This window comes from Mus musculus, chromosome 7, assembly GCF_000001635.26.
Source record: "Mus musculus strain C57BL/6J chromosome 7, GRCm38.p6 C57BL/6J".
Classification (NCBI taxonomy): domain Eukaryota; kingdom Metazoa; phylum Chordata; class Mammalia; order Rodentia; family Muridae; genus Mus; species Mus musculus.
The window spans coordinates 4925033-4946565 of NC_000073.6; the positions used below are offsets into that span (position 1 = coordinate 4925033).

Below are 21533 nucleotides of genomic sequence, written 5' to 3' on the forward strand. Positions count from 1 at the left end.
CCAGCTGCTCTCTCCAGACTCCCTCCTTCTGTCTGGCTCCTCCTCTCCGAAGAAGTTGACATTAATTGCTAGGGAAGTGTGTGTGTTGGGGGGGGGGGGGGGGCGCTGGGAAGAGGAGAAGCAGTGAGCTCACAGCGGCAGCCAGTCTTTGCCAGGCCTTCTGAGTCATGCTCCCCATTACCAAAGTTTTCCCCCTCACAGCTGCCTGGTGTGTGTGTGTGTGTGTGTGTGTGTGTGTGTGTGTGTGTACCCCCTCCAGACCGAAGCCTTGACCCCTCAGTCTCTCTACCCTCCATACCTTTGTTCTGGGAACTGGTAATAAGTTCAGACACTCTTTTCTCGAATCGGCACTGGGAGCTTCCCATCCAGATTTACCACAGTGGGTGACAAATGGACAGGAGTTTTTCAGTTTCTTTTCCTGATCTAGGAAGTCCCTCCTAGTATCTGGCTTCAGGCCCTCATGCTACTGCAGGATTCCCCAAAATCTGTCCACTCCCAGCTGCACTTACTTGCCTGGCTGGACAATAAGAGGAGGCAGAAGGGTGTGCCCTCAGCCCTGTCCCCCAGACACCCAGGCCTGCCCCTTCCCAGAGCTGCCATCCCCATAAGCATCTCTGAGCACGTGGCCCTCTGGAGCCTGGCTGGCCGCCTCCCTCCAGTGTGGGTGTTTGCACTTGAACACCTCCCTTCTGCCTGCCCCCCGCACCCCCCCCTCCAGCCTCAGCTGTGGCCAGCCCCCTCCCCCTCCTGTCCCCTGCTGCATCCCTGCAGCCTCTCTCCCTCCTGGCAGAGCCTTCAGCCCAGCCTGCTCCTAGCTGTCCAGGGCTCCTCAGCAGCTGCTTCCCTCCCTGGCTGCCTCCTCCTCCCCTCTCCTGCCCTCCTTCCCCTTTCACCCCATCCCCTGCCCCTGGACTCTGCGAACATGAGGGGCTTGGCCTGCCTCCTTGGTGAGTGATCCATTTCCTTGGGGGGGGGGGTAAGCACCTTAGGGGCCTGGACCCTTACCTCTGACCCAGTTAGCTTCTCCAGTTTAGGGGCTCATACTTGAGGGAGCCTGTTCTGGTCCCTGGTGCAGTGTGATATCCTGACATCTGGCTGGCCCCTCTAATCCCTGAGGGACCCAGCCTTCTGCACGTCCTGCCTAGCAGCTCAAGTGACCTGCCCTTTGTTGCCCTGTCATGTACTCTGTAGCGCTATCACTCCCACCATTCAATCTGGTCCCCAGTCCTGTTTTCAAGGGTCAGGCATCTGGGGCCCCACCCACCCCAGGGACCTGTAACTTATCCCAGCCTCCTCCCAAAGTCCATTCCAGCAGTGGGGTTTCTGACTCAGAGGTGTGAGGAATCTGACTGTGAATGGGTGCTTCCCACTGTACTGAGGCTGGGAGCCTGCACTGGGGAAAGGACCCCTCCCCTCTGATTTATCCTTCACTCTGTCCCCTCCAACCTCCTTTGCAGCAATGCTGGTGGGGATCCAGGCTATAGGTAAGTGTCCTGATTCTACACTTGGCCTCACCCCGCTCCAACTCCCCCCCTCTCCTTCTGGTCTCTGCTACCCCAATTCCACTCCCCAGACATTGCTGCCATCCAACAGGGACAATGAGTCTTCTCTAGAGTTAGCTGCACGCTGACCTATGGGAGAGGACCAAAGTTATGAGGCCAGTGATGGGGAGAGGAGTGGAAAGGTTATTTGACCCCCTTGTGGGGCAGAAGGACCGGGGATGCCTGAATTCCCTGGTTCACAGTGTCCTTCCACACAGCCCCCAGCATCTCTGAGACATTCCTCTCATTGCACCTGGGAGTCTGGGACCAGGGTCCAGCCTCCAGGGTAGCTGGCTTCCTGGTGGTAGCTTGTAAGGTAGTCCCCCTGCCTTGGTGTTACCGTAGACCCCCAGCCAACAGTACTCCTGTGTGGGGTCACAGCTTTTCCTTCATCCCTCAGAGCGACTCCGCCTGGCTGATGGTCCTCATGGCTGCGCAGGACGCCTGGAGGTCTGGCACAGCGGGCGCTGGGGCACCGTGTGTGATGACGGATGGGACCTTCGGGATGCTGAAGTGGCCTGCCGTGTGTTAGGCTGCGGAGGGGCGCTGGCAGCCCCTGGGGGTGCCTTCTTCGGGGAGGGCACTGGGCCTGTATGGCTCAGTGAACTGAACTGTCGGGGCAATGAGGGTCAGCTGGGTATCTGTCCCCACCGGGGCTGGAAGGCCCATATCTGCTCTCATGAGGAGGACGCAGGCGTCGTCTGTGTAGGTAAAAAGATTCAAATTCCTCTTATGGTTATGGCCCCAGGAACCCTGCCCTTAGTTCCTGCAGATCTGAGTTGTCTAGAAGCTAAGCGGTAACCAACTCCAGATCCCCATAAGACCAGGTGCTCCCCTCCCAAGGACTCCCAGCTTATGAGCACTTATTTCTGAGCCACAGGAAATTCAGGCATCCCAGCTCCTCCTGTCCCAGGGGTCAAATGACCTTTCTACTCCTCCCCCCATCACTGGTCTCATAACTTTGGTCCTCTCCCATAGGTCAGCGTGCAGCTAACTCTAGAGAAGATTCAATGTCCCTGCTGGATGGGGATCCATGGCTGGCACTGTCTGGGGAGCTAAGCCCCAGCTCAGAGGAGCCCCCTATAACTCACGGTGAGCACAAAGGACAGGCCTCCCATCCCGCACCCTGGTCAGACTCAGCTATGGGGGAAGGTTATCCTGCAAACGTTTTTCTCCGGCAAGCTAGTCTCCTTCATTATCCAGAAATCCTCTGTCCAGAAATCTTTCAAACCCTCAGAAAAGAATCCCGAGACAGATGCCAAGGAGTAGGGAAGAGTGACCAGCTGAGCTCCTGACTTCCTGGTCACGTGTCACTTTCCTAGCTCCCCAACCAGCAGCAAGCTCCCAGAATGGCCCCCGGAAGAAGAACCCCCGGCCACCCAAGCAGACCAAGTCCACCCGAGCCCCTGTACTGACAAATGGAGCTCCCCACCAAGGTAAGGCTCTACATTTCCCTGTCTTCCTGATCTGTGTGCTACGAGACCCTAGACCCTGCCAAACTGAGGACCCTAGACCTCCATTCAGCCTGTGACTCTCTAAGGAGACCGGCGTTCACAGTGCCCCTTCAGATCCAGTCAGGGCTGGCCACCTCCTCTTCTTTATCCTCCCTCTATGAGACCCAGGGGGGTGGCCGGTCTCTTTTCTGAATTAGGTACTTGGCAGACAAATCTCAGTCTTCTGCTCTTCCTGGGCCTCAGTTTCCCCAGTTGTAAACAAACAGGAAGCTGCCCCCTCCAAGCTGACATTAGACTAAGCCTTTTACAGTCTCTCATCTTCCCTGGTTGTATTCCTCTCCCCCCACCCCTCCCCAGAGCGGCTGCGACTGGTCTCAGGTCCCCACGGATGTGCCGGCCGCCTGGAAGTCTGGCACGGTGGACGTTGGGGCACTGTCTGTGATGATGGATGGGACCTCCGAGATGCAGCGGTGGCCTGCAGGGAGCTGGGATGTGGGGGAGCGCTGGCCGCCCCTGGGGGTGCCAGATTTGGACCTGGTGAGGGACCTGTGTGGATGGATGACGTGGGGTGTGGAGGAGGAGAGGAGGCCCTCCGAGACTGTCCCCGAAGCCCCTGGGGCCGGAGCAACTGTGACCACACCGAGGATGCAGGGCTGGTCTGCACCGGTATGTATGTATGTATGTATGTATGTATGTATGTATGTATGTATGTGTGTGTGTGTGTGTGTGTGTATATATATATATATATATATATATATATATATATATATATACATACATACATACATACATATATGTATGGGCAGCTACCCGCTCTTCAGATCTCAGCTCCTCCCTCCCCCAGGAAGCAGTAAAAGGCCTAGCCTCGGGTCTGTCTCTCTACACATTCTCTGGGAGAGGCTTAGCCTGCTGGGCCTCAGCTTTCTTGAGGGAGCAACTAGAAACTGGGACCAAGAGTAAGGGGCCATGGAAGGGCACTTGGGTATTTCCTCCTCCATTGCTCCTCTCCTTCTTCTCCCTCACTCCCTGTCCCTCTTGCCTTCCTCCAGCCTTCTATTCCCTGTCAGCGCCCATCCTGCTTCTTCAGTGGTCTAACCCAGTGTCTAATGTGACCCTTGCAAGCCTACTCTAGTTTTCCTTCTTGGTATAAGTGTAGGCACTCATCCATTCTAACCACTTATCACCCTGACCTCTGTCCTCCTGTTTCAGGTCCTGCACCCAGGATACGCCTTGCTGATGGTCCCCACGGCTGTGCTGGCCGCCTGGAGGTGTGGCATGGTGGACGATGGGGGTCGGTGTGTGACGATGCCTGGGATCTTCGCGATGCTGCTGTGGCCTGCAAGGAGCTGGGCTGTGGGGGTGCCCTGGCCGCCCCAGGGGGCGCCTTCTTTGGAGAGGGGACTGGACCCATCATCCTGGATGATCTCAGATGTCGAGGAAATGAGACAGCCTTGCGATTCTGTCCTGCGAGGCCCTGGGGTCAGCACGACTGTCACCACCGGGAGGATGCTGGGGCCGTGTGTGATGGTAAGGGTGTATGGGTGATGTCAGTGGGGAAAGATGGGACACTGTGTGTGTGTGGTCACTGGAGTGGATGGGAAAGAAGTGTTGTCCCAGTTCAGCCTTTACTTCCTGTGTGATTTCCCTCTTTCCCTATCTCATATTCTTATGTGAAACCTTATGCCAAATTAACTAGGGGTAACTAGGTCTCCCTAAGGGGCACTGGATATTATTTGGTATTTGGTGGTCATAATGAGGGGGTGAGCCCTACTTCCTTGCTCCTAGTGGAAGCCAATCAATCTTGCCTTGCTAGGTGCCTCCTCTGTTTTCTCACTTCCAAACTCCCTCCATTTCCTGCTCTCTCTACCCTCTTCTTTCTATCCACTTCTTGTTGCGGCTCAGAGTTGTGGAAGCCTTGGGCCTGTGTAGGAGGCAGTCCTGGAGGTGGTGCTAATGTCGTCTTTCCTGCCCCAGGCATGCCTCTCGGTGCTGTGCAGCCTACAGTTCCTGCAGTGGACAGCAACAGCACAGCACACAGGCTTCTGTCTACCTCCGTGGGTCAGATGCCAGGCCCAGCAGGCCCTTGGCCTCCTTCTGCTTCTCCTACTGCCCCTCCAGAGCCTGGGCCCGAAGCTGGTGAGTCCCTCTCTGCCCTAGCTCTAAGACTGTCTCCATGAAACCTGCTTACAAAAAAAAAAGGTAGAAAAGAAGAGCCCAAACCCCTGCTCAGATCAGTACTTGATTAATGCTCTGCTGATAGCCTAAAATCCAGGGTTGCTTGTAAGAGTTCTCCCTTCTGTAGCTGGCCCTGACCTGGAGAGGAGGGTGGGCACGAGAGCCCACTGCCTAACGTCTGGGTTCTGTGGTGGGACTGTTACAGTGTCCTCTGGCTAGCCACTGACTGCTCTTCCAGAGGACCTGAGTTCAATCCCCAGCACCCACATGGTGGCTCACAACCATCCGTAATGGAATCTGATAGTGTACTCATATTAGAAAAAAAAAAGGAATTGTTCTGAGTCAGGCGGTGGTGGCACACACCTTTAATACCAGCACTCTGGAGGCAAAGCAGAGGCAGCTTGGGCTACAGAGTGAGTTCCAGGACAGCCCGGCCTACACAGAGAAACCCTGTCTCAACAAACAAACAAACAAACAAACAAACAAACAAACAAACAATCAGGGCTCAATTGGGTAAGTGCTTAACTTGCAAGCACAAGGATGTGAATTCAGATCCCCAGTAGCCAAATTAAAAAAAACCTAGGTACAGCAGTGGATATGTCTAACTCCAGCACAGGGTGGGAGAGATCCTTGGGGCCTGCTAGCCAGTCAGTCTGGCCAAATCAGTGAGCCTCAAGCTCAGCGAGAGACCCTGTCTCAAAACAACAACAACAACAACAACAACAACAACAACAAACCAAGCTAGAGAATGATGTCAACCTCTGGCTTCCACATGAATGCACACACACGTACATTCACACAAACACAAGTTGTCTCTCAGGACCAGAGGATGGTCCAGTAGGTAAAGGCCACCGAGCCTGATGGCCTGAGTTGATCCCTAGGACTCACACTGTGCAAGGAGATCCCTGACTCTTAAATTTTTCCTCTGACCTTCACATACATGTGGTGGCATACACACACCCTTGTGCATACATACATACACACATAAATAAGTAAATAAATAAATGTAATATTTAAAAACTCCAAAAAATAAGATAAAATAACCCCCTTGGTGCAGTGGGCACGGTACTCCTGCAATTCCAGCAGATGAGAGGCTGAGGCAGGAGGATTATGAATTTGAGCCCAGCCTGGGCTGCACTGTGCATTTCAAAGTGCATTGCAGAGGTCACTACCATGTCCTGTTTACCTGTCGCTACACTAAGGAGCGCCTTTGAATTATTGTGACTAGCACAGCGCAGTGTATGTATACAGCAAGTGACTAGCATAGCACAAGTGTATGTATACAGCAAGTGCATGTATACAGCAAGTGCATGTATACAGCAAGTGTATGTATACAGCAAGTGTATGTATGTATACAGCAAGTGTATGTATGTATACAGCAAGTGCATGTATACAGCAAGTGCATGTATACAGCAAGTGTATGTATACAGCAAGTGTATGCTAACAGACACTTTCAAGTTTTTAGAATCATGTCTATCATGGTACATATCGGTTAGAGTGTAGTGGTACCCGTTCTGTGCTCCTGATTGGTCTCACAATCGCACCACTGGCTGTTGACATCTTTATTTACCAGTTGGATGCAACTGGGGGCCGGGTCCTTCATTGCCTTATGTGCAGATACTTGTGTAAGCAGTTTGAGGGACCAAAATTAATATTATAACACAAGCAGCATTAAGCCAAACTCACTTCATTTCCCCCCTTTCATCTAATTAACAGGGCTCTTTTATCTCAGACATAAATTGAGTACAACTATAAAAATTATGTAAATTACAAAGTATGATGTACAAGTGACATCTGATTCATCATATTTGTCAGTTAGATAAAGTATTCCACCATCTAGCTAAACTCAAAGAGTTTATACTTTTATATCTGAATTATGTTCTGATATTAGCTTGCATTACCATCTGAAAACCATCCTTTCAAATATATATCATCTCTCTCAATGCTAAACAACTTGTGTTTGATTATGAGACTATAACTAGTCTCATAATCCAAGAAAGAAAATCCAAGAAAGAAAGAAATATAACCTGAATATACAGGAAGCACAAAAACATAGCTTCCAAAAACTTAAACAAATTGTGGAGACAGCTGCCTGCCTGGACAGCCCCTAACTTCTTATAACAGATGTCAGAGCATCTGTCTTCCGCTTTCTGGCCCAGAACCATCTGACAGACCTTGAAATAAAGCAGGAATATGAGGGGCTAGCTTACCCTGCCTTGGCAGAGCTTAGCAGTTGACTAGCCCACATCTGTTTGTCCTCTTTGGACAGTATTTTGTCTGCAGATGAATAGGGCAGTTTTTGCTTAGTGGTTACCTTGCCATTACTGGAGCAACTCCATGTGGAGGTGTTGATGCTCAATTTCTTCTTTGAACCATGAAGAGGGTACTGTCAGGAGCAGGCATGTCTCTAGTCAGAATTTCTAATAATAATGAAATGATTAAATGTTAACAGATACATTCAAGTTCTTAAAATCACGTTTCTCTCCGTGCATGCATGTGTGCACACATGCCACAGTACACATAGTGGGAGAACTCTTTTTCTGCCATGTAGATGTCCCACAGGTCAGACTTCTGGTGTCAGGCTTGAGGGCAGGCGCCTTCACCCACTGAGCCATCTCGCCAGCCCCCTTTCAATGTATTTTGGGTGTATCCCTAGGAGTGGGATTTCTATATCATATGGTAATTCTACATTAGCTTTCTGAGGAGCCAGCCAGCTCTGCTTGGCTCTGTGTCCAGTGCAGGAGAGATCTCGATCAGTGCCTGCTACCTGAGCTGAAGGGTTATGAGGAGAAGCAGAGCTGAGGGAGCTGATGGGCATTTAGAAAGGAAGGCAGAAGGCAGGTAGATGAAGGCTCAGAGTGCTAGCTGGGCTCTTTGACCCTGACTCTTGCTTCTTCTTCTTCTTCTTCTTTTTTTTTTTTTCCTATTCCAGGGTCCCCCCAGTTGCGCCTGGTGGCTGGACCCAGCAGGTGCTCTGGCCGGCTGGAGGTATGGCATGACGGACGCTGGGGGACAGTATGTGATGACAGCTGGGACATGAGAGACTCAGCTGTGGTCTGCCGGGAGCTGGGCTGTGGGAGGCCTCGGCAACCAGACCCCGCAGCAGGCCGCTTTGGCTGGGGTGCAGGCCCCATCTGGCTGGATGACGTAGGTTGTATGGGGACGGAGGCTTCACTGTCAGAATGCCCTGCTGCTTCCTGGGGGAAACACAATTGCGCCCACAATGAGGATGTCGGGGTTACCTGCACTGGTGAGGATGCACTAGCCACCCACTGGCTCTAGGAGGGCTTCTAAGTGGAAGCAGTGGAGGCTAAAGGTGGTGTTAACTTGACTGAGTACTGCAAGCTCCAGCTCTGTAGTGGGTATTTAGCTCATATAACCTCATTCAAATTGCCTATGTGTAGCCAAAGTGAGGGCTAATTCACATGAACTCTGGCAGTGCATCCCCCCATTTATAGGGGTTGCTTTCCAGCTCCACAGCTAGATACTGAGCTAGGAGCTGGCTGCTCAGAACAGAATGAACATAGTACAGGTCTTTGAGGAGCTCACGCCTCATGGAGAGCAAGGGGAACACAGACAAGCTCTTGCAAACCAGCAGTGTTTGGGAGGTCTCTGAAACCGCACTGACATTCCTTCTGTTGCTAAAGGACTCCCAGAAATGAGAGAGGTGGGGGGTGGTGGGGGGTGGGGGGGGTTGTATTTCAATATACTGAAGATGCAGATTAAGTTCAGCCAAGGGAAAGCAAACACATGTGGAATGGAGTTTAGGTGTGAAGTCCTGGTGTGTGTGGGAGGGGTATAAACGGTGCTGGATTAGCCCAGCAACATGTGTGTGACAACATGAGAGAAGAGCCAGATGTGCTAGTCTTGATGTCTATGGGGATTGATTGTTTGTTTGTTTGCTTATTGGTAGGGGCTTGATTGACCACGTTCAGGGCTGTTCAGAAATCACATTGTCAGTGTGGACTTAACATGGTGCAAACTGCCTCCCCTAAACATATAAAGAGTTTCTTACCAGGCAAGAACATTCCAAGGGCTTAGAGGTCATCTTCCTAGAGCCAGGGCAAAGCCCCCAAGCTTGTCTTGGGCATGATTCGTCCTTGACTGCCTAGGTGGCCTAACCAGAGAGACAGAGTGTGGATATTGGTGACTCAAAGGATAGAGTGAGTCATCAGGATAGTGCCTCTGTCTCCTCTGGGAGCCACCGGAGGACGGGGAGCAGGGGACTGGCTTGTAGGCTTCATGCCACTCTTGAGGGTACTGAATATGAAAGAAAAGGCAGTGGTGATAGAGCAAGCCTGTGGTACCAGCACTTGGAAGGCTGAGGCAGGAGGATTCTTACGAATTTAAGGCTATCCTGAGCTATAGAGTCCTTGTCATGGGAAAACAATCAGGGGCTAAGTGGTTTAAAGTGCTGGCTGATTTTGAAGAGGACCCAGGTTTGAGTCCCAGCACCCACATGGCAGCTCTCTAACTCTACTTGGTGGGTAGGGAATCTGATGCCCTCTTCTGGCCACTGCAGGCACTGAACCCACATAGAGCACAGACATTCATGAAGGGGAAATACATCAAATAGAAGTAAATCTTTAGTGTGTGTGTGTGTGTGTGTGTGTGTGTGTGTGTGTGTGTGTGTGTGTGTGTAGGCATGGTGGGGCAGACCTATAATCCTAGTTACTTGAGATGGTGTAAGAGGATCACAAGTTCAAGGCCTGCCTGGACAGCTTTGCTCCCGTCTCAGAGTAAAAACATAAGCAGCTGATACATTGCTAAGAGATGAAGCCCTTAAGGCAGCAGTTTTCAGCTCATGGGTTGTGACCCCTTTAGGGGTTGAAGGAGCCTTTCACAGAGGTCACTTAAGTCCTGGAATAATCAGCTAGTTATATAATGATTCATAACAGTAGTAATATTACAGTTATGAAGTAACAACAAAAAATACTTTTATGGTTGGGGTTTACCAAAACTAGAGGAGCTGCATTAAAAGGTGGAAGTGTTAGGAAGGTTGAGAACCACTGTCTTAGGGTGTGTGCCTAGGAGTGGAGTAGCTATCCTGCATTTCCCTATTCCTTGACTTTAAAAAAAATTGACTTTATTATTTTTAACCATGTACATGCATTTGTGTGTATGGCACTCTTCCCTGCTGGGCTGTCCCTCCAGCCCCTAGCCCCAGCTTTTTGTGGAATCTGCACGCTAGTTTCCCAGAGTGGCTACACCACTAGACACTCCCACTAAGCGTGAAGGAGGACTCTGTTTCCTATTGGCTGTCATTTGTTTCCTTGATGATAGTTTTTCTGACTGGGATGAGATGGGATCTCAAAGTAGCTTTAACTGTTGTACCAGGCTCTTAATGACAGTTTTAATCCACCGGTAACGCAGATGACCTCTGATGGATCGCATGACAAAAACCCAAGGTTATGAAGAGGGGAGAGAGGCAGGTAGGGGTGAGAGAGATAATTAGGGAACAATGCACTGTAGACATGCTCGCAATGCTCAGGGGGCAAGCACACTTAGTATAGATTGCCTTTATTTAGTTTTTATTTTATTTTATTTTATTTTATTTTTTGTTTTTTTAGATTTATTTATTATATGTAAGTACACTGTAGCTGTCTTCAGACACTCCAGAAGAGGGCGTCAGATCTTGTTACAGATGGTTGTGAGCCACCATGTGGTTGCTGGGATTTGAACTTCAGACCTTCGGAAGAGCAGTCGGGTGCTCTTACCCACTGAGCCATCTCACCAGCCCTATTTAGTTTTTAAGTGTGCAGGTATTTTGCCTGCAAGTGGATCTGTGCGCCATGTGCTTGTCTGGAGTCCTTGGAGGCCAGGAGAGGCCACCAGACTCTCTGAGATTAGAGTTACAGACAGTTGTGAGCCACTATGTTTGTGCTAAGAATCAAACCCAGGTCCTATGGAAGAGCAGCAAGTACTCTTAGCCACAGACCCATCTCTTCAGTCCAACAGACTTCTATTTTCTTAAGTGAAACGAGGGCGGAGGGTATGGGTTAGCAGGACAGGACGAGACCTTCCCCATGATCTTATCTCTCCTCCCTCCCGGTCTCCTAGGGACCCCCGGCCTGGATACCATCTCAGACCCTTTCAGTTGGAGCTGGCTCCCTGGGCTGGGTAGAGATCAGGATGCCTGGCTCCCAGGAGAGCTAACCACCAAACCTTCTGCCAGTCTCACCTCCAGTGTGCCACAGAAACCCACAAAGGTTCCAGGGAAAGCTCCCAAGAGTACCAAGAAGTGGGTGACTAAAAATGCAAGGAGACCAACCACTCAGCCCCCTGGGATGCCAACCACCAAACATTCCAGGGCCCCAGGCACCCCAACCTCCCTACATCCAACAGCACGTACCTCTGAGTTACCAAAGAGACTGACCACTGAGGCTCCCCACAGGCAGACCTCACATACCACTGTAAGGCTGACCCCTAGGGTCCCCTGGGAGTGGACCTCAGAGCCTGTGGTGTCACAGTCCACTCAAGGTCCCCAAGAAGTGACCTCTGAGGCCACCACAACGGAAAACCCTCAGACCTCTTTGGAGCCATCGGGTGAGAACACCGAAGGCTCTCTGGAATCATCCCAAGATCCAGCTACCACCCCAACTGCTGGAGTCCCTGTGCCATCAGGTGAGTAGTAGAGAGTTAAAAGGGTGGGGACAGGGAGGTGGCCCTGTACCTCCTAACCTGAGAGCCTCCCACCTCCCCCAGGTCCCTTCCGGGTTCGTCTGGCTGATGGGCCCAACAGGTGTGCTGGCCGGCTAGAGGTGTGGCATGCTGGACTCTGGGGAACAGTCTGTGATGACAGCTGGGACATCCGGGATGCCACAGTGGCCTGCTGGGAGCTGGGTTGCGGAAAGGTCCGGCCCCGAGTAGGCAAAACTCACTATGGCCCTGGCACTGGGCCCATCTGGTTGGATGACATGGGCTGTAAAGGAAGTGAGATGTCACTGAGTGACTGCCCCTCGGGGGCATGGGGGAAGCACAACTGTGACCACGAAGAAGACGTGGTGCTCACCTGCACTGGTACCAGGGAACAGTGAGGGAGGCCGAGGTGGTGGAGTTAGAGTGGGACAGAATGGTGTCTCGTGGGCTAGAGGGGACTCAGCGTTGGTGTCTAAAGGTCTAAGGAGCGGGCTGGAGGGGGCTCAGCATGAGAGCAGGAAAGGGTTACTTCAGGAGACTCTGGCAGGGAAGGGAAGCCCGGGGGCGGGGGGGGGGGACCTCAGCTAGCAGGAAGAGGCACAAGCTACCTGTCTCTCCCCCAGGCTACACGGGTGATGACGATTATCCTTCCTGGACCTGGGACCCTACTTCCGGAGAGGACCTGACCAAAGGGACCACAGTGGCTGCGCGGCCTGGACATACACTTTCCTGGGCTACCACTACAAACACTGAAGTCCCCTCTCCAGCAACACAGAACCTTCCAGACACGGGTGAGGGGCTCAACCTGGGTGCATATGCCAAGGCATGTGTGATGAGGTCAGAGTCAAAATGGTGGAGCTCTATCCACAAGCTCCTTTACCTACCGGGCGATGGCATCCGCCCACTTTTGTTTTGTTTGTTTTGTTTTTGAGGTGCTATATCTTGTATCCCAGACTGGCCTTGAACTTGCTATGTGGCTGAGGTTTGCCTTGAACTTCCTGTCTCCCCCTCCCAAGTATTGGCAGTGCAAACATATGTGCTACTGTGGTCAGCCATAAAGATCTCTCTAACAGCTAGCCTAGGCCTCCATGTCCTGGCAGGCTTGCCTAAATGTGTTCCACTCTTGGGCTTGACAGTATTCACCTTCTCCAGAGTGCAATGGGACAGCATGTGGCTCAGAGCGATCAGAGGGCATCAGCTAGTACTGAGCCTACCAAATCGACCATGCCCCTCAATCCAGAGCATGTGCAGGAATGACCCAGAGCCCTCAGCTCAGGGTTGTCCTGTGAGCACATGGTTCCACCGTCAGCAGACTCATACCCAGTCTGGCAGTCCATGTGTTGTCCTGGTCAGGCTCTAGGTCAGACACAGACAGGACCCTCCTGGAGCACAGGTTCTAACTCCTGCCCTTCCCAGCCCCACCCATGAAAGTCAGTGCCTTACATGACATCTGTCAGTCCTTCTGCTTCTCCATGGCTTCTGTTTTGCTATGGTCTGTGTCCTTCCACCCCTGATGCTAACCCAGGGATCTCCATCCACCCTGGCCCCTACATCTTAGAACTCCATTTTGCTTTTCTCCTGGTGTCTTTCTCCCATTGGATTCGTTCCCACTCTCTTTTCCTCTTTAGTACTCTGTTTTTCCCAGTGCAGTATCTCTTGGTTTTTTTCATCAGTTTTTCTTTAAAGTTCTATACTCCTTCCACACCTTTTACATTGTTTAAAGTTATTATTTTATGGGTATGGTTGTAGGCATATCTATGCCATGTGCATACAGTTCCCACACAGGCCAGAAGAGGGCACCAGAGTCCTGGCCAGAAGAGGGCACTAGTGCTCCTGAAACTGGAGTTATAGACAGGCGTGAGCAGCCACATGGGTGCAGGGAATTGAACCTGGCTTCTCTGGGAGAACAGCCTGAACTCTCTGTCCAGCCCCTGTATCTTCCTTTCAAGTCACCATCTCACCCCATTTCTCAGTAGTTTGCTTTTTCTTTTTTCTTTCGTTGTCCCAGCTGGCCTAGAACTCCTGTTCTCCCCCTGCCTCCACCTCCCCAGCCCTCGGGTCACTGGGCATGTACCACCTTGCCCGTCACTCACTGTATTTCACGTGACTTCCTCTCTTCTTTCCTTCCTGGGTTCCCCCTCCACTGTCTTTTTCAGACCCTCTGCTTTTATCTCCTCCCTTCTGTAGCGTTCCCCCTTTCCTTCCTTTTTCTTTGTTAGATTGATTGATTGTATATGTGTGTGCATGCACACCTGTGCTCAGGGCCATATGCCACAGTATGTGCTCGCACACGCACTCATATGTAAGTGTGTATATGCATGAGTATACGAGCTCATATGTGTGTGTGCACACTTGCATGCGTGGATTCGTGCTTGTGTGTGTGTCTATGTACAACCTGCAGGAGTCAGTCTTCTCCTTTTACCATGTTGGTTCCAGGTATACAACTAGAATTTTCAGCTAGGTGCCGATCCATCTCATCTGCCCTGTCTCTAATTTATTACTCCAGCTACCTGTCATTCATGTCCCTCTTTCCTCCCGTCCCCTTCTTGAGACAGGCTTTTCTTTTTCTTTTTAAGATTTATTTATTTTATGTATATGAGTACACTGTAGCTGTCTTCAGACACCCAGCAGAGGGCATCAGATCCCATTACAGATGGTTGTGAGCCATTACAGATCATGTGGTTGCTGGGAATTGAACTCAGCACCTCTGGAAGAGCAGTCAGTGCTCTTAACCGCTGAGCCATCTCTCCAGCCTCTTCCCTTCCCCTTTCTTTTTCTTTCTTTCCTTCCTTTTCCTCTCTTACTTTTCTCTGCCCCTCTACACTTTTGAGCTGTTCTTTTATAGCTCTAGCTGGGCTTCTCTATGTACCCGAGGCTGGCCTTGATCCCCTGACTGCACCCACCAATGCTAGGATTACAGGCACGCATACTCCAACTTCTTTTCAGTCAGCTACTGCCATGTTCTGAGTCGCACTATCTGTTTTTTAATTCTGCTAGCTTCAGTCCTTTCTCCTTCTCCCTCTCCCTCTCTCTTTCCTTCTTTCTCTGTTTGTGTCTCTTGACCCTCATTTCAGTGAGAGAGGACACTATTTGTGCCCTACCCGCTGCATTTCGCACCCCTGTTTCTCTGTCACCCTCATTTCTCTCTGCATACACCGTTGAATGCTCCCTGCCTCTTTGTGTGTGTCCCTCTGCCTGCCACTGATTGGAGGGTCTGCTTGCATCCTTTCTGGAACCCAGCATGCACAATCAGGCCTGCCTAGGTAGGTACCTGCTCTTCTGCCTAGCACCTCCTTACGTCACGGAGTGCTGCACATTTTGATTGGCCACCAGGATCCCTGTTCTCCACCTGTAGAGTTGAACTAGGGAGCCAACTTCAGGAATGTATAACGTGGATCCAGGAGTACCTCTTGCTGGTATCGAGGTTGATCGTTAGAATGCTGGAACCAGAAGTGAGTTCTTAGAGACCCCGTTCCTTGTTCAAGTGCAGCTGCATTTGCAGAACTTACATTCTACACAATTAGGGCAGTTTCTCTGTCCTGCAGCGCCCCCTCGTGGTAGAATTGAGCGCATGGTGAGGCACTGCCCACTGCAGAGACAGCTGAGGCAGGGGGATCCTTGTAGGGGGAGCAGGGCAAATAAATTAGAAGTACAAACTGTACAAGCAAACTCTTGGGACAATTTTATGTATCAAGGGTTAGAAGAAGGTGTAGTAGTAGGATGAGACTGTTTCAAACAATTTATATGTGTCTTATGTATATATGTGTGTGGTATGTGTGTAAGTATAACTATATGTAAATGCTTGTGTGTGTCTCTGCAATGTGTGGACAGTGTGTGTGGAGGCGAGAGGACAACATCTGGTGCTATTCCCCAGGCACTATCTAAACCTTGTTTTTATGAGACAATGGCCTTGAAGCTCAACATTGAGGCCAGGCTAGTGATGCATAAACCTGGGAGATAGCTCTGTCTCTGTCTCCCTACCACCGGGATGGCATACCCAGCTTTATATTTTCTTTAAATGTGTGCTCTGGGGCTCACACTCCGTTCCTTGTGTTTGCAAAACAAGTAATTTACAAACTGAGCTATCTCCCAGCTCTTGTTTGCTGCCGAGAGCTTCTTTTTTACCATAGCCTAAGCTGGCTTGGAAGTCACTGTGTAGTTCAGGCAAGCCTTGAACTCTGAGTGGTAGGATTATAGGCATGCATCATGATGCCAGCCTAATGCCATTCACTCGTTGTACTGGGATGATGTGTGCTGCCACTCAAAGCACAAGCCTGGGCTCTGACTCACTTAGCTGACTCCAATCCAGACAGCACAGGGACAAGTTGTGTGACTGTGCGTTCCAATCCAACGTACAGAAGGCCCGCGTCGTCACCTATAACAGAAAACTCTGCTTACCGAAACAATTCATAGGCTCAGGATCCCAAGGTGGTAATGATTATTTATAGAAGAGAAACCAAGAAAATCCTTCCAGAAATGTGATATTATCCTTCAGCAGACGAGAGCAAGAAGAGAAGTGTTGTTTAATTAATTCATGCGTGTGCCATGGCTTATGTGTGGGGTCAGAGGACAGCTTCCACGAGTTGTATTTTCTACTCCACCATGTGGGTTTTGGCAGGGTTTAACTGAGGTCATCAGGATGTACAGCGAGCAACTTTACCCACTGTTCCCAGGAAGGGAATTCTCAAGCGACCAAAGGCCTGTGGGAGAAAACTCGCATAGTCACATGGTTAAGATTCTTTTTAAGGACTTATTTTGTGGTTCAGGCATGGTGGTGCATACCCTTCATCCCAGAACTCTGGAGGCAAAGGAGGTGGATCTATGTGAGTTTGAAACTAACCTGGTCTATATAGCAAGTTCCAGAACAGCCAAGCTACACACACACACACACACACACACACACACACACACACACACACACACAGCTCAGTGAGACCAGAAGAGGACATCCAATCTAAACCTGGCATTACAGGCAGGTGTAAGCTGCCTGAAGTGTGGGTTGGAAACCCAAAAGATGCTCTTAACCACTAAGCTATTTCTCCCACCTCAGCAAGGGTAGGCTTTAAGCTCTAAGAAGGGCCTCCATGGATCTCTCTGGCTGCTAGAACATCACCACAGATCTAGTGGCTCATGTTCTTGATCTTCTGTAGGTCAGACTTCATGGGTCTGACTGATCTAAGATCAGGCAGGGCTGATCCCTAGGGGAGAAGCTGCCCTCTTGACTTTTCCAGCTCCAGCCCCTTCCTTCGTCAAAGCCCGGAGTGTGTTGCCTTTCTCTGGGCTTAATCGTGTCTTTAGTCTTTCCCCTGAGATTCACCCTGGAAAGGTTTGTGTATTCTAAGTATTTATGAGACTCAGGAACGTTTTTTCTTTTTGTTAATTATTTATTGTCACCCATTTATTTATCTATTTATTTTAACTGTATTATGTTTGTGCATGTGTGTATGTGTGTGCTATGGCTTAAAAAAGGCTGCTTGGGACAGCATGATAGTTCAGTAGATAGGATACTTGGTGACAAACCTGACAAGTATTGTTGGAGCACACATGGTGGAAGGCACACATGCACTAATAAATACATGTCATTTTAAAATGTAAAGGGAGATTGGAATTCCAGGCCAGCATCAGCTACATGAGTTCAAGTTCAGTGTGAGCTACCTGAGACTGTGTCAAAAACAATATTGCTTTGAACGGAATCAATGCACGCATTTGCTTTATGGGATAACCTCTTCAGGTTCTGCGTTTACTAGCCAAGAGCATCCTGACCGGTGACAAGGTGACATAGGCTGAGGGGCTGAATGACGGGTGAGCTGTGGTAATGAGCAGCAGGAAAAAGTGGAAGGAGGACTCAACTCTCTTCCTCACACATCTGCAGATGACCAGGGAGGTTATGAGTCTTCCTGGACGTGGGATACACCTTCAGGAAGGGGTCTGTTCAAGGGGACCCCCACCACAACCAAGCCTGGATCCACAGTTACCACTAGCACCAGCAAGAGTCCCGGCCACCCCTTTCCAGCTCCAAGGGCCCGTGCAGGTGAGGCATGGGCAAAGAGGCCTGGGGAGTATGTGTCCTGGGGTACAGAGATGGGCTCCAAGCTCCTAGGGGTAACTACTTCTTACTTCAAAGATCAAGCAGAGAGACAGCCTCGAACTCACACACTTCCTCCTGCCTCTGACTCTAAAAGGCTGGGGTTGAAAGCATGGGCCACCACGCCTGACTAACTCACTTCTTTTCATTCAGTTTAGAACCCCAGCCCAAGCGATAGATATGGTTGTTTCTCCCTCCTCAATAAAATCTCTCTGTAAACTCCCATATAGACATGTTCAGACCTGTGTCCCCTGGGTGATTCCAAATCTTGTCAAGTTGACAGTGAACGTTAATTATCACATAGAGTCTCACTGTGGGTGTTTCCTAGGAGTCTTCTCGTATCCCAAAGCGTGTTCATCTTTCTGGTCCCCTGGGCTCTTTCTCCACTCTGTACTTGTAGGCATCTGTGTTCCCCGCATAGGCCACCAGGTGGCGGCAGGGACCTCGCAAGAGTTGAGGAGGAGGGGCACTAGGGCCTGGTGAAATCTGCCGGTGACCCATGATGTCACGAAGATCTTTGCCTTCCCATTGGTCTTCTCCTCAAGGGACTTTGCGGAATACGTAGATAGGGCAATAGGGCAGACTGACCTCTGACCGATCTGCCCCTCTTTTCTCCAACTCCAGGTTCACCAAGGAAGCCAACACCTGAGCGCCGGCCGCTGCCCACCTCAGCCACCACCTCATCTCCTGCTTCCTCCTCTTCACCAGAGCCTTCTGGCTCACGGCAGACCTCTGGCTCCTGGCCACAACTCATCCCAGACTCAAAGCAGGAGGGGACCTCTAGCTCCCCCAAACCATCTCTACTCACCCCAGGACTTCCCTCCCCAGCAACCTTTGCCTTGTCCACTCCTAATACCAGTTTGCTTCCAACACGTTCCCCAGAGCTTTCAGGCAGCCCAACACCCACCTCCCCTGAAGGGCTAACCTCTGCCTCCTCTATGCTATCAGAAGTGAGCAGGCTTTCTCCTACCTCAGAGCTGACTCCAGGACCTGATACAACACCAGCACCTGAAATAATCCCAGAAAGTTCTGACTCCTCAGACCTCCCCATGAACACCAGGACCCCCACACAGCCGTTTACAGCCTCTCACCCCACCAGCATCCCTCAACTCAACACAACTTCTTACCCCACCATTGCCCCTCAACCTACCACAAACCCTCAGCAACCCAGGAGCCCTCACCCCGCCACAAGTCCTCAACCTCCCACCAATACTCACCCTTCCTCAACCCCTGCCACCCCTACAGAGTCCCTTCCATCCTCCCGAAAGACAGAACTTTCCTCTCCCACTAAGCCTAGACTAAACTCAGAGTTGACCTTTGAGGAAGCCCCATCCACAGACGCATCCCAGACGCAGAACCTAGAGCTCTTTCTAGCCTCGGAGTCCGGCCCCTCCAGTCCCTCTCCAGCCTCAAACTTGGACCCACTACCCACAGATGCCTTCAAACCACCCAGAAGCCAGACCTTACACTCAGCTTCAGACCACCTCACTCAAGGGCCAACCCCTAATCACAACCCAGATCCTTTTGGGCCATGTGTGTCCCCATTACCACCAGTAAGGGTCATGGCTTGTGAGCCACCTGCCTTGGTGGAGCTGGTAGGTGCTGTGAGGGAGGTGGGTGACCAGCTGCAGAGACTGACCTGGGTCCTGGAGCAGGACCGGCAGGAGCGCCAAGTCCTGGCACTGGGCCTAGCCCAGTTGGTAGAGGCTGCTCAGGGGTTGGGGCAGCTGAGTGAGACTGTAAAGAGGCTAGCAGAGGTGGCCTGGCCCCCCAGCACTCCTGTGCCCATGACCACCACCACAGAGGAGGAGGAGAGGCCTCTGAGGGGAGATGTGTGACCCACTCTGAAATTCACGGTGCTTAAGATACTCTTAAACAAAAGCCAACGTATGTACAATCGAAGTGTGGGTGTTGTTACTGGGGAGCAGGGGCTCTGGAGGGACAGAATTACAATGCTGATCCTAACTTGTCAATGCCATCTGTGATGGCGTTGGAGATCATGGTGAGGTGATGGCAGTTGATGGTCATGTGCTCACGGTATTGATGATGATGGCAGGGTGACAGTGGTGTTGATAGGGATCATGGTTAGTGACAGGATGGCGCTTATGGTGAAGGTCATGGTGATGGTCACAATGCTGTGATGGTGGTTGGTGGTCATGGTGGTTGTGATGATGGGATGATGGCAATAATGGTGTGATGATGTCAGTGGCGATGAGCGTGATGACAAAGATGGTGTGGTGGTGTTGTGGTATAATGATGAAGATGGTGGTCACGGTGTTACCGATGAAAGCCGTGATTGTGTGTGGATGGTGATGGTGATGTTAGTTGTGAAGGTTATGATGGTGTGGGGGAGTAATTTTGTGGTGACTCTGGTGATGGCGTTGATAACAGTGATGATGGTATTGGTGGTGGTGGTGATGGTGAACTGTGGATGGTGGTGATTACAGTGGTGATGGTATTGATGGTTATGGTGAAACACAGTGAGTGTGATGGTGGTAGTGATGAAGAGGTGATGTTGGTAATGGCGGAGACGTGATGACACTGATGTGCTAGCAATGCTGGTGCTAATGTTGATCATGCTAGTGGTGATCATTATGACAGTCCTGGCATTGATGAATCTGTGGAGGCAGGAAGCTGTCTCAGCCATGGTGTGCCCAGCTTTAAGGACAGAGCACACAGTTCATGAGTCCAAATAGGTGGGATAACATCGTCATATGGACAAGCACTTATGGGGTGTGTCCGTATCAGACTCTGTTTGAAGCAATTCTCACCCTTCCTAATGCTACAACCACTTAATACAGTTTCTCACGTTGTGGTGACCCCCAACCATAAATTAATTTTTGTTGGTACTTCGTAGCAGTCATTTTGCTACTGGTACAACTCATAATATAAACATCTGATATGTGGGATGTCTTGTGTGACCCCTGTGAAAGATGACCCTCAGGTTGAGAACCGCTGGTTTAGAGGCTCTGCAGCCGGCTGTCATTCCATCTCCGTTAACACTGGCTGGGGAGGGTACTGTTACCACAGCTCAGCAGAGGAGGAGATGCACTCTCAGCCTGGATGCCGGGTGGAGTCCTTGCTAGGGGTAGTCCTGAGCCAGCTACTGAGCCTCTTAGTCTCCGTTCCCCACCTATAAACGGGGATAATAATAGTGTATGTCTCATGGGCATGTGGAGATGACTGGACGGGAACATTTCTGAGCGTGCTTAGGCTCTGCAGGGTACGTGGTGAGAGTGACTGATCTGTTGTCCGTTTTGTGCCCCAGTCCCTGCAGCAGCCTTGATTGGCAACCCAAATCTGTCTCCTCCAGACCCTTTTGAGAGAAGGTTCCATGCATGTAGCCTAATCTGGCATGTCATTCAGTGTGTCATGGATGCCCACGAGCTTCTGACCTTCTTGTCTGCATCTCCCAAGTGCTAGGAATGAAGATGTACAGTATCATACTTGGTTATATGCACCATTGAAGGTTGCACCTAAGGCTTCATGTATACTGGGCAAGCATTCTACCAACTGAATTTCATGTCCAGTTCAGATAGGATTATGTGGCCACATCGAACCAACTGGGCTTGTGTCTAGTCTTGCAGCCTGTATATCTCTGGAATTTTTGTTCATTTCTCAGAGCCTCAGTTTTCTCCT

General features: G+C 50.7%; 1 protein-coding gene across 2 annotated transcripts; it reads left to right on the forward strand.

Annotated features, from left to right (window-relative positions):
• The first annotated feature begins 96 nt into the window (after window positions 1-96).
• On the forward strand, window positions 97-19796 carry Ssc5d (scavenger receptor cysteine rich family, 5 domains). 2 transcript variants are annotated; one of them, NM_173008.3, is made up of 14 exons: window positions 789-947; window positions 1458-1484; window positions 1942-2250; window positions 2520-2633; window positions 2864-2977; window positions 3353-3661; window positions 4205-4522; window positions 4970-5131; window positions 8103-8420; window positions 11231-11794; window positions 11876-12190; window positions 12433-12600; window positions 17682-17840; window positions 18519-19796. In NM_173008.3, the coding sequence occupies exons 1-14, from the start codon at window positions 923-925 to the stop codon at window positions 19730-19732; spliced, it is 4116 nt and encodes a 1371-aa protein (NP_766596.1). In that variant the 5' UTR covers window positions 789-922; the 3' UTR covers window positions 19733-19796. The 2 variants fall into 2 exon arrangements, with proteins under 2 accessions (XP_006540085.1, NP_766596.1); XM_006540022.4 differs by lacking the exon at window positions 1942-2250 and having other exon boundaries at window positions 97-947.
• Window positions 19797-21533: the final 1737 nt, after the last annotated feature.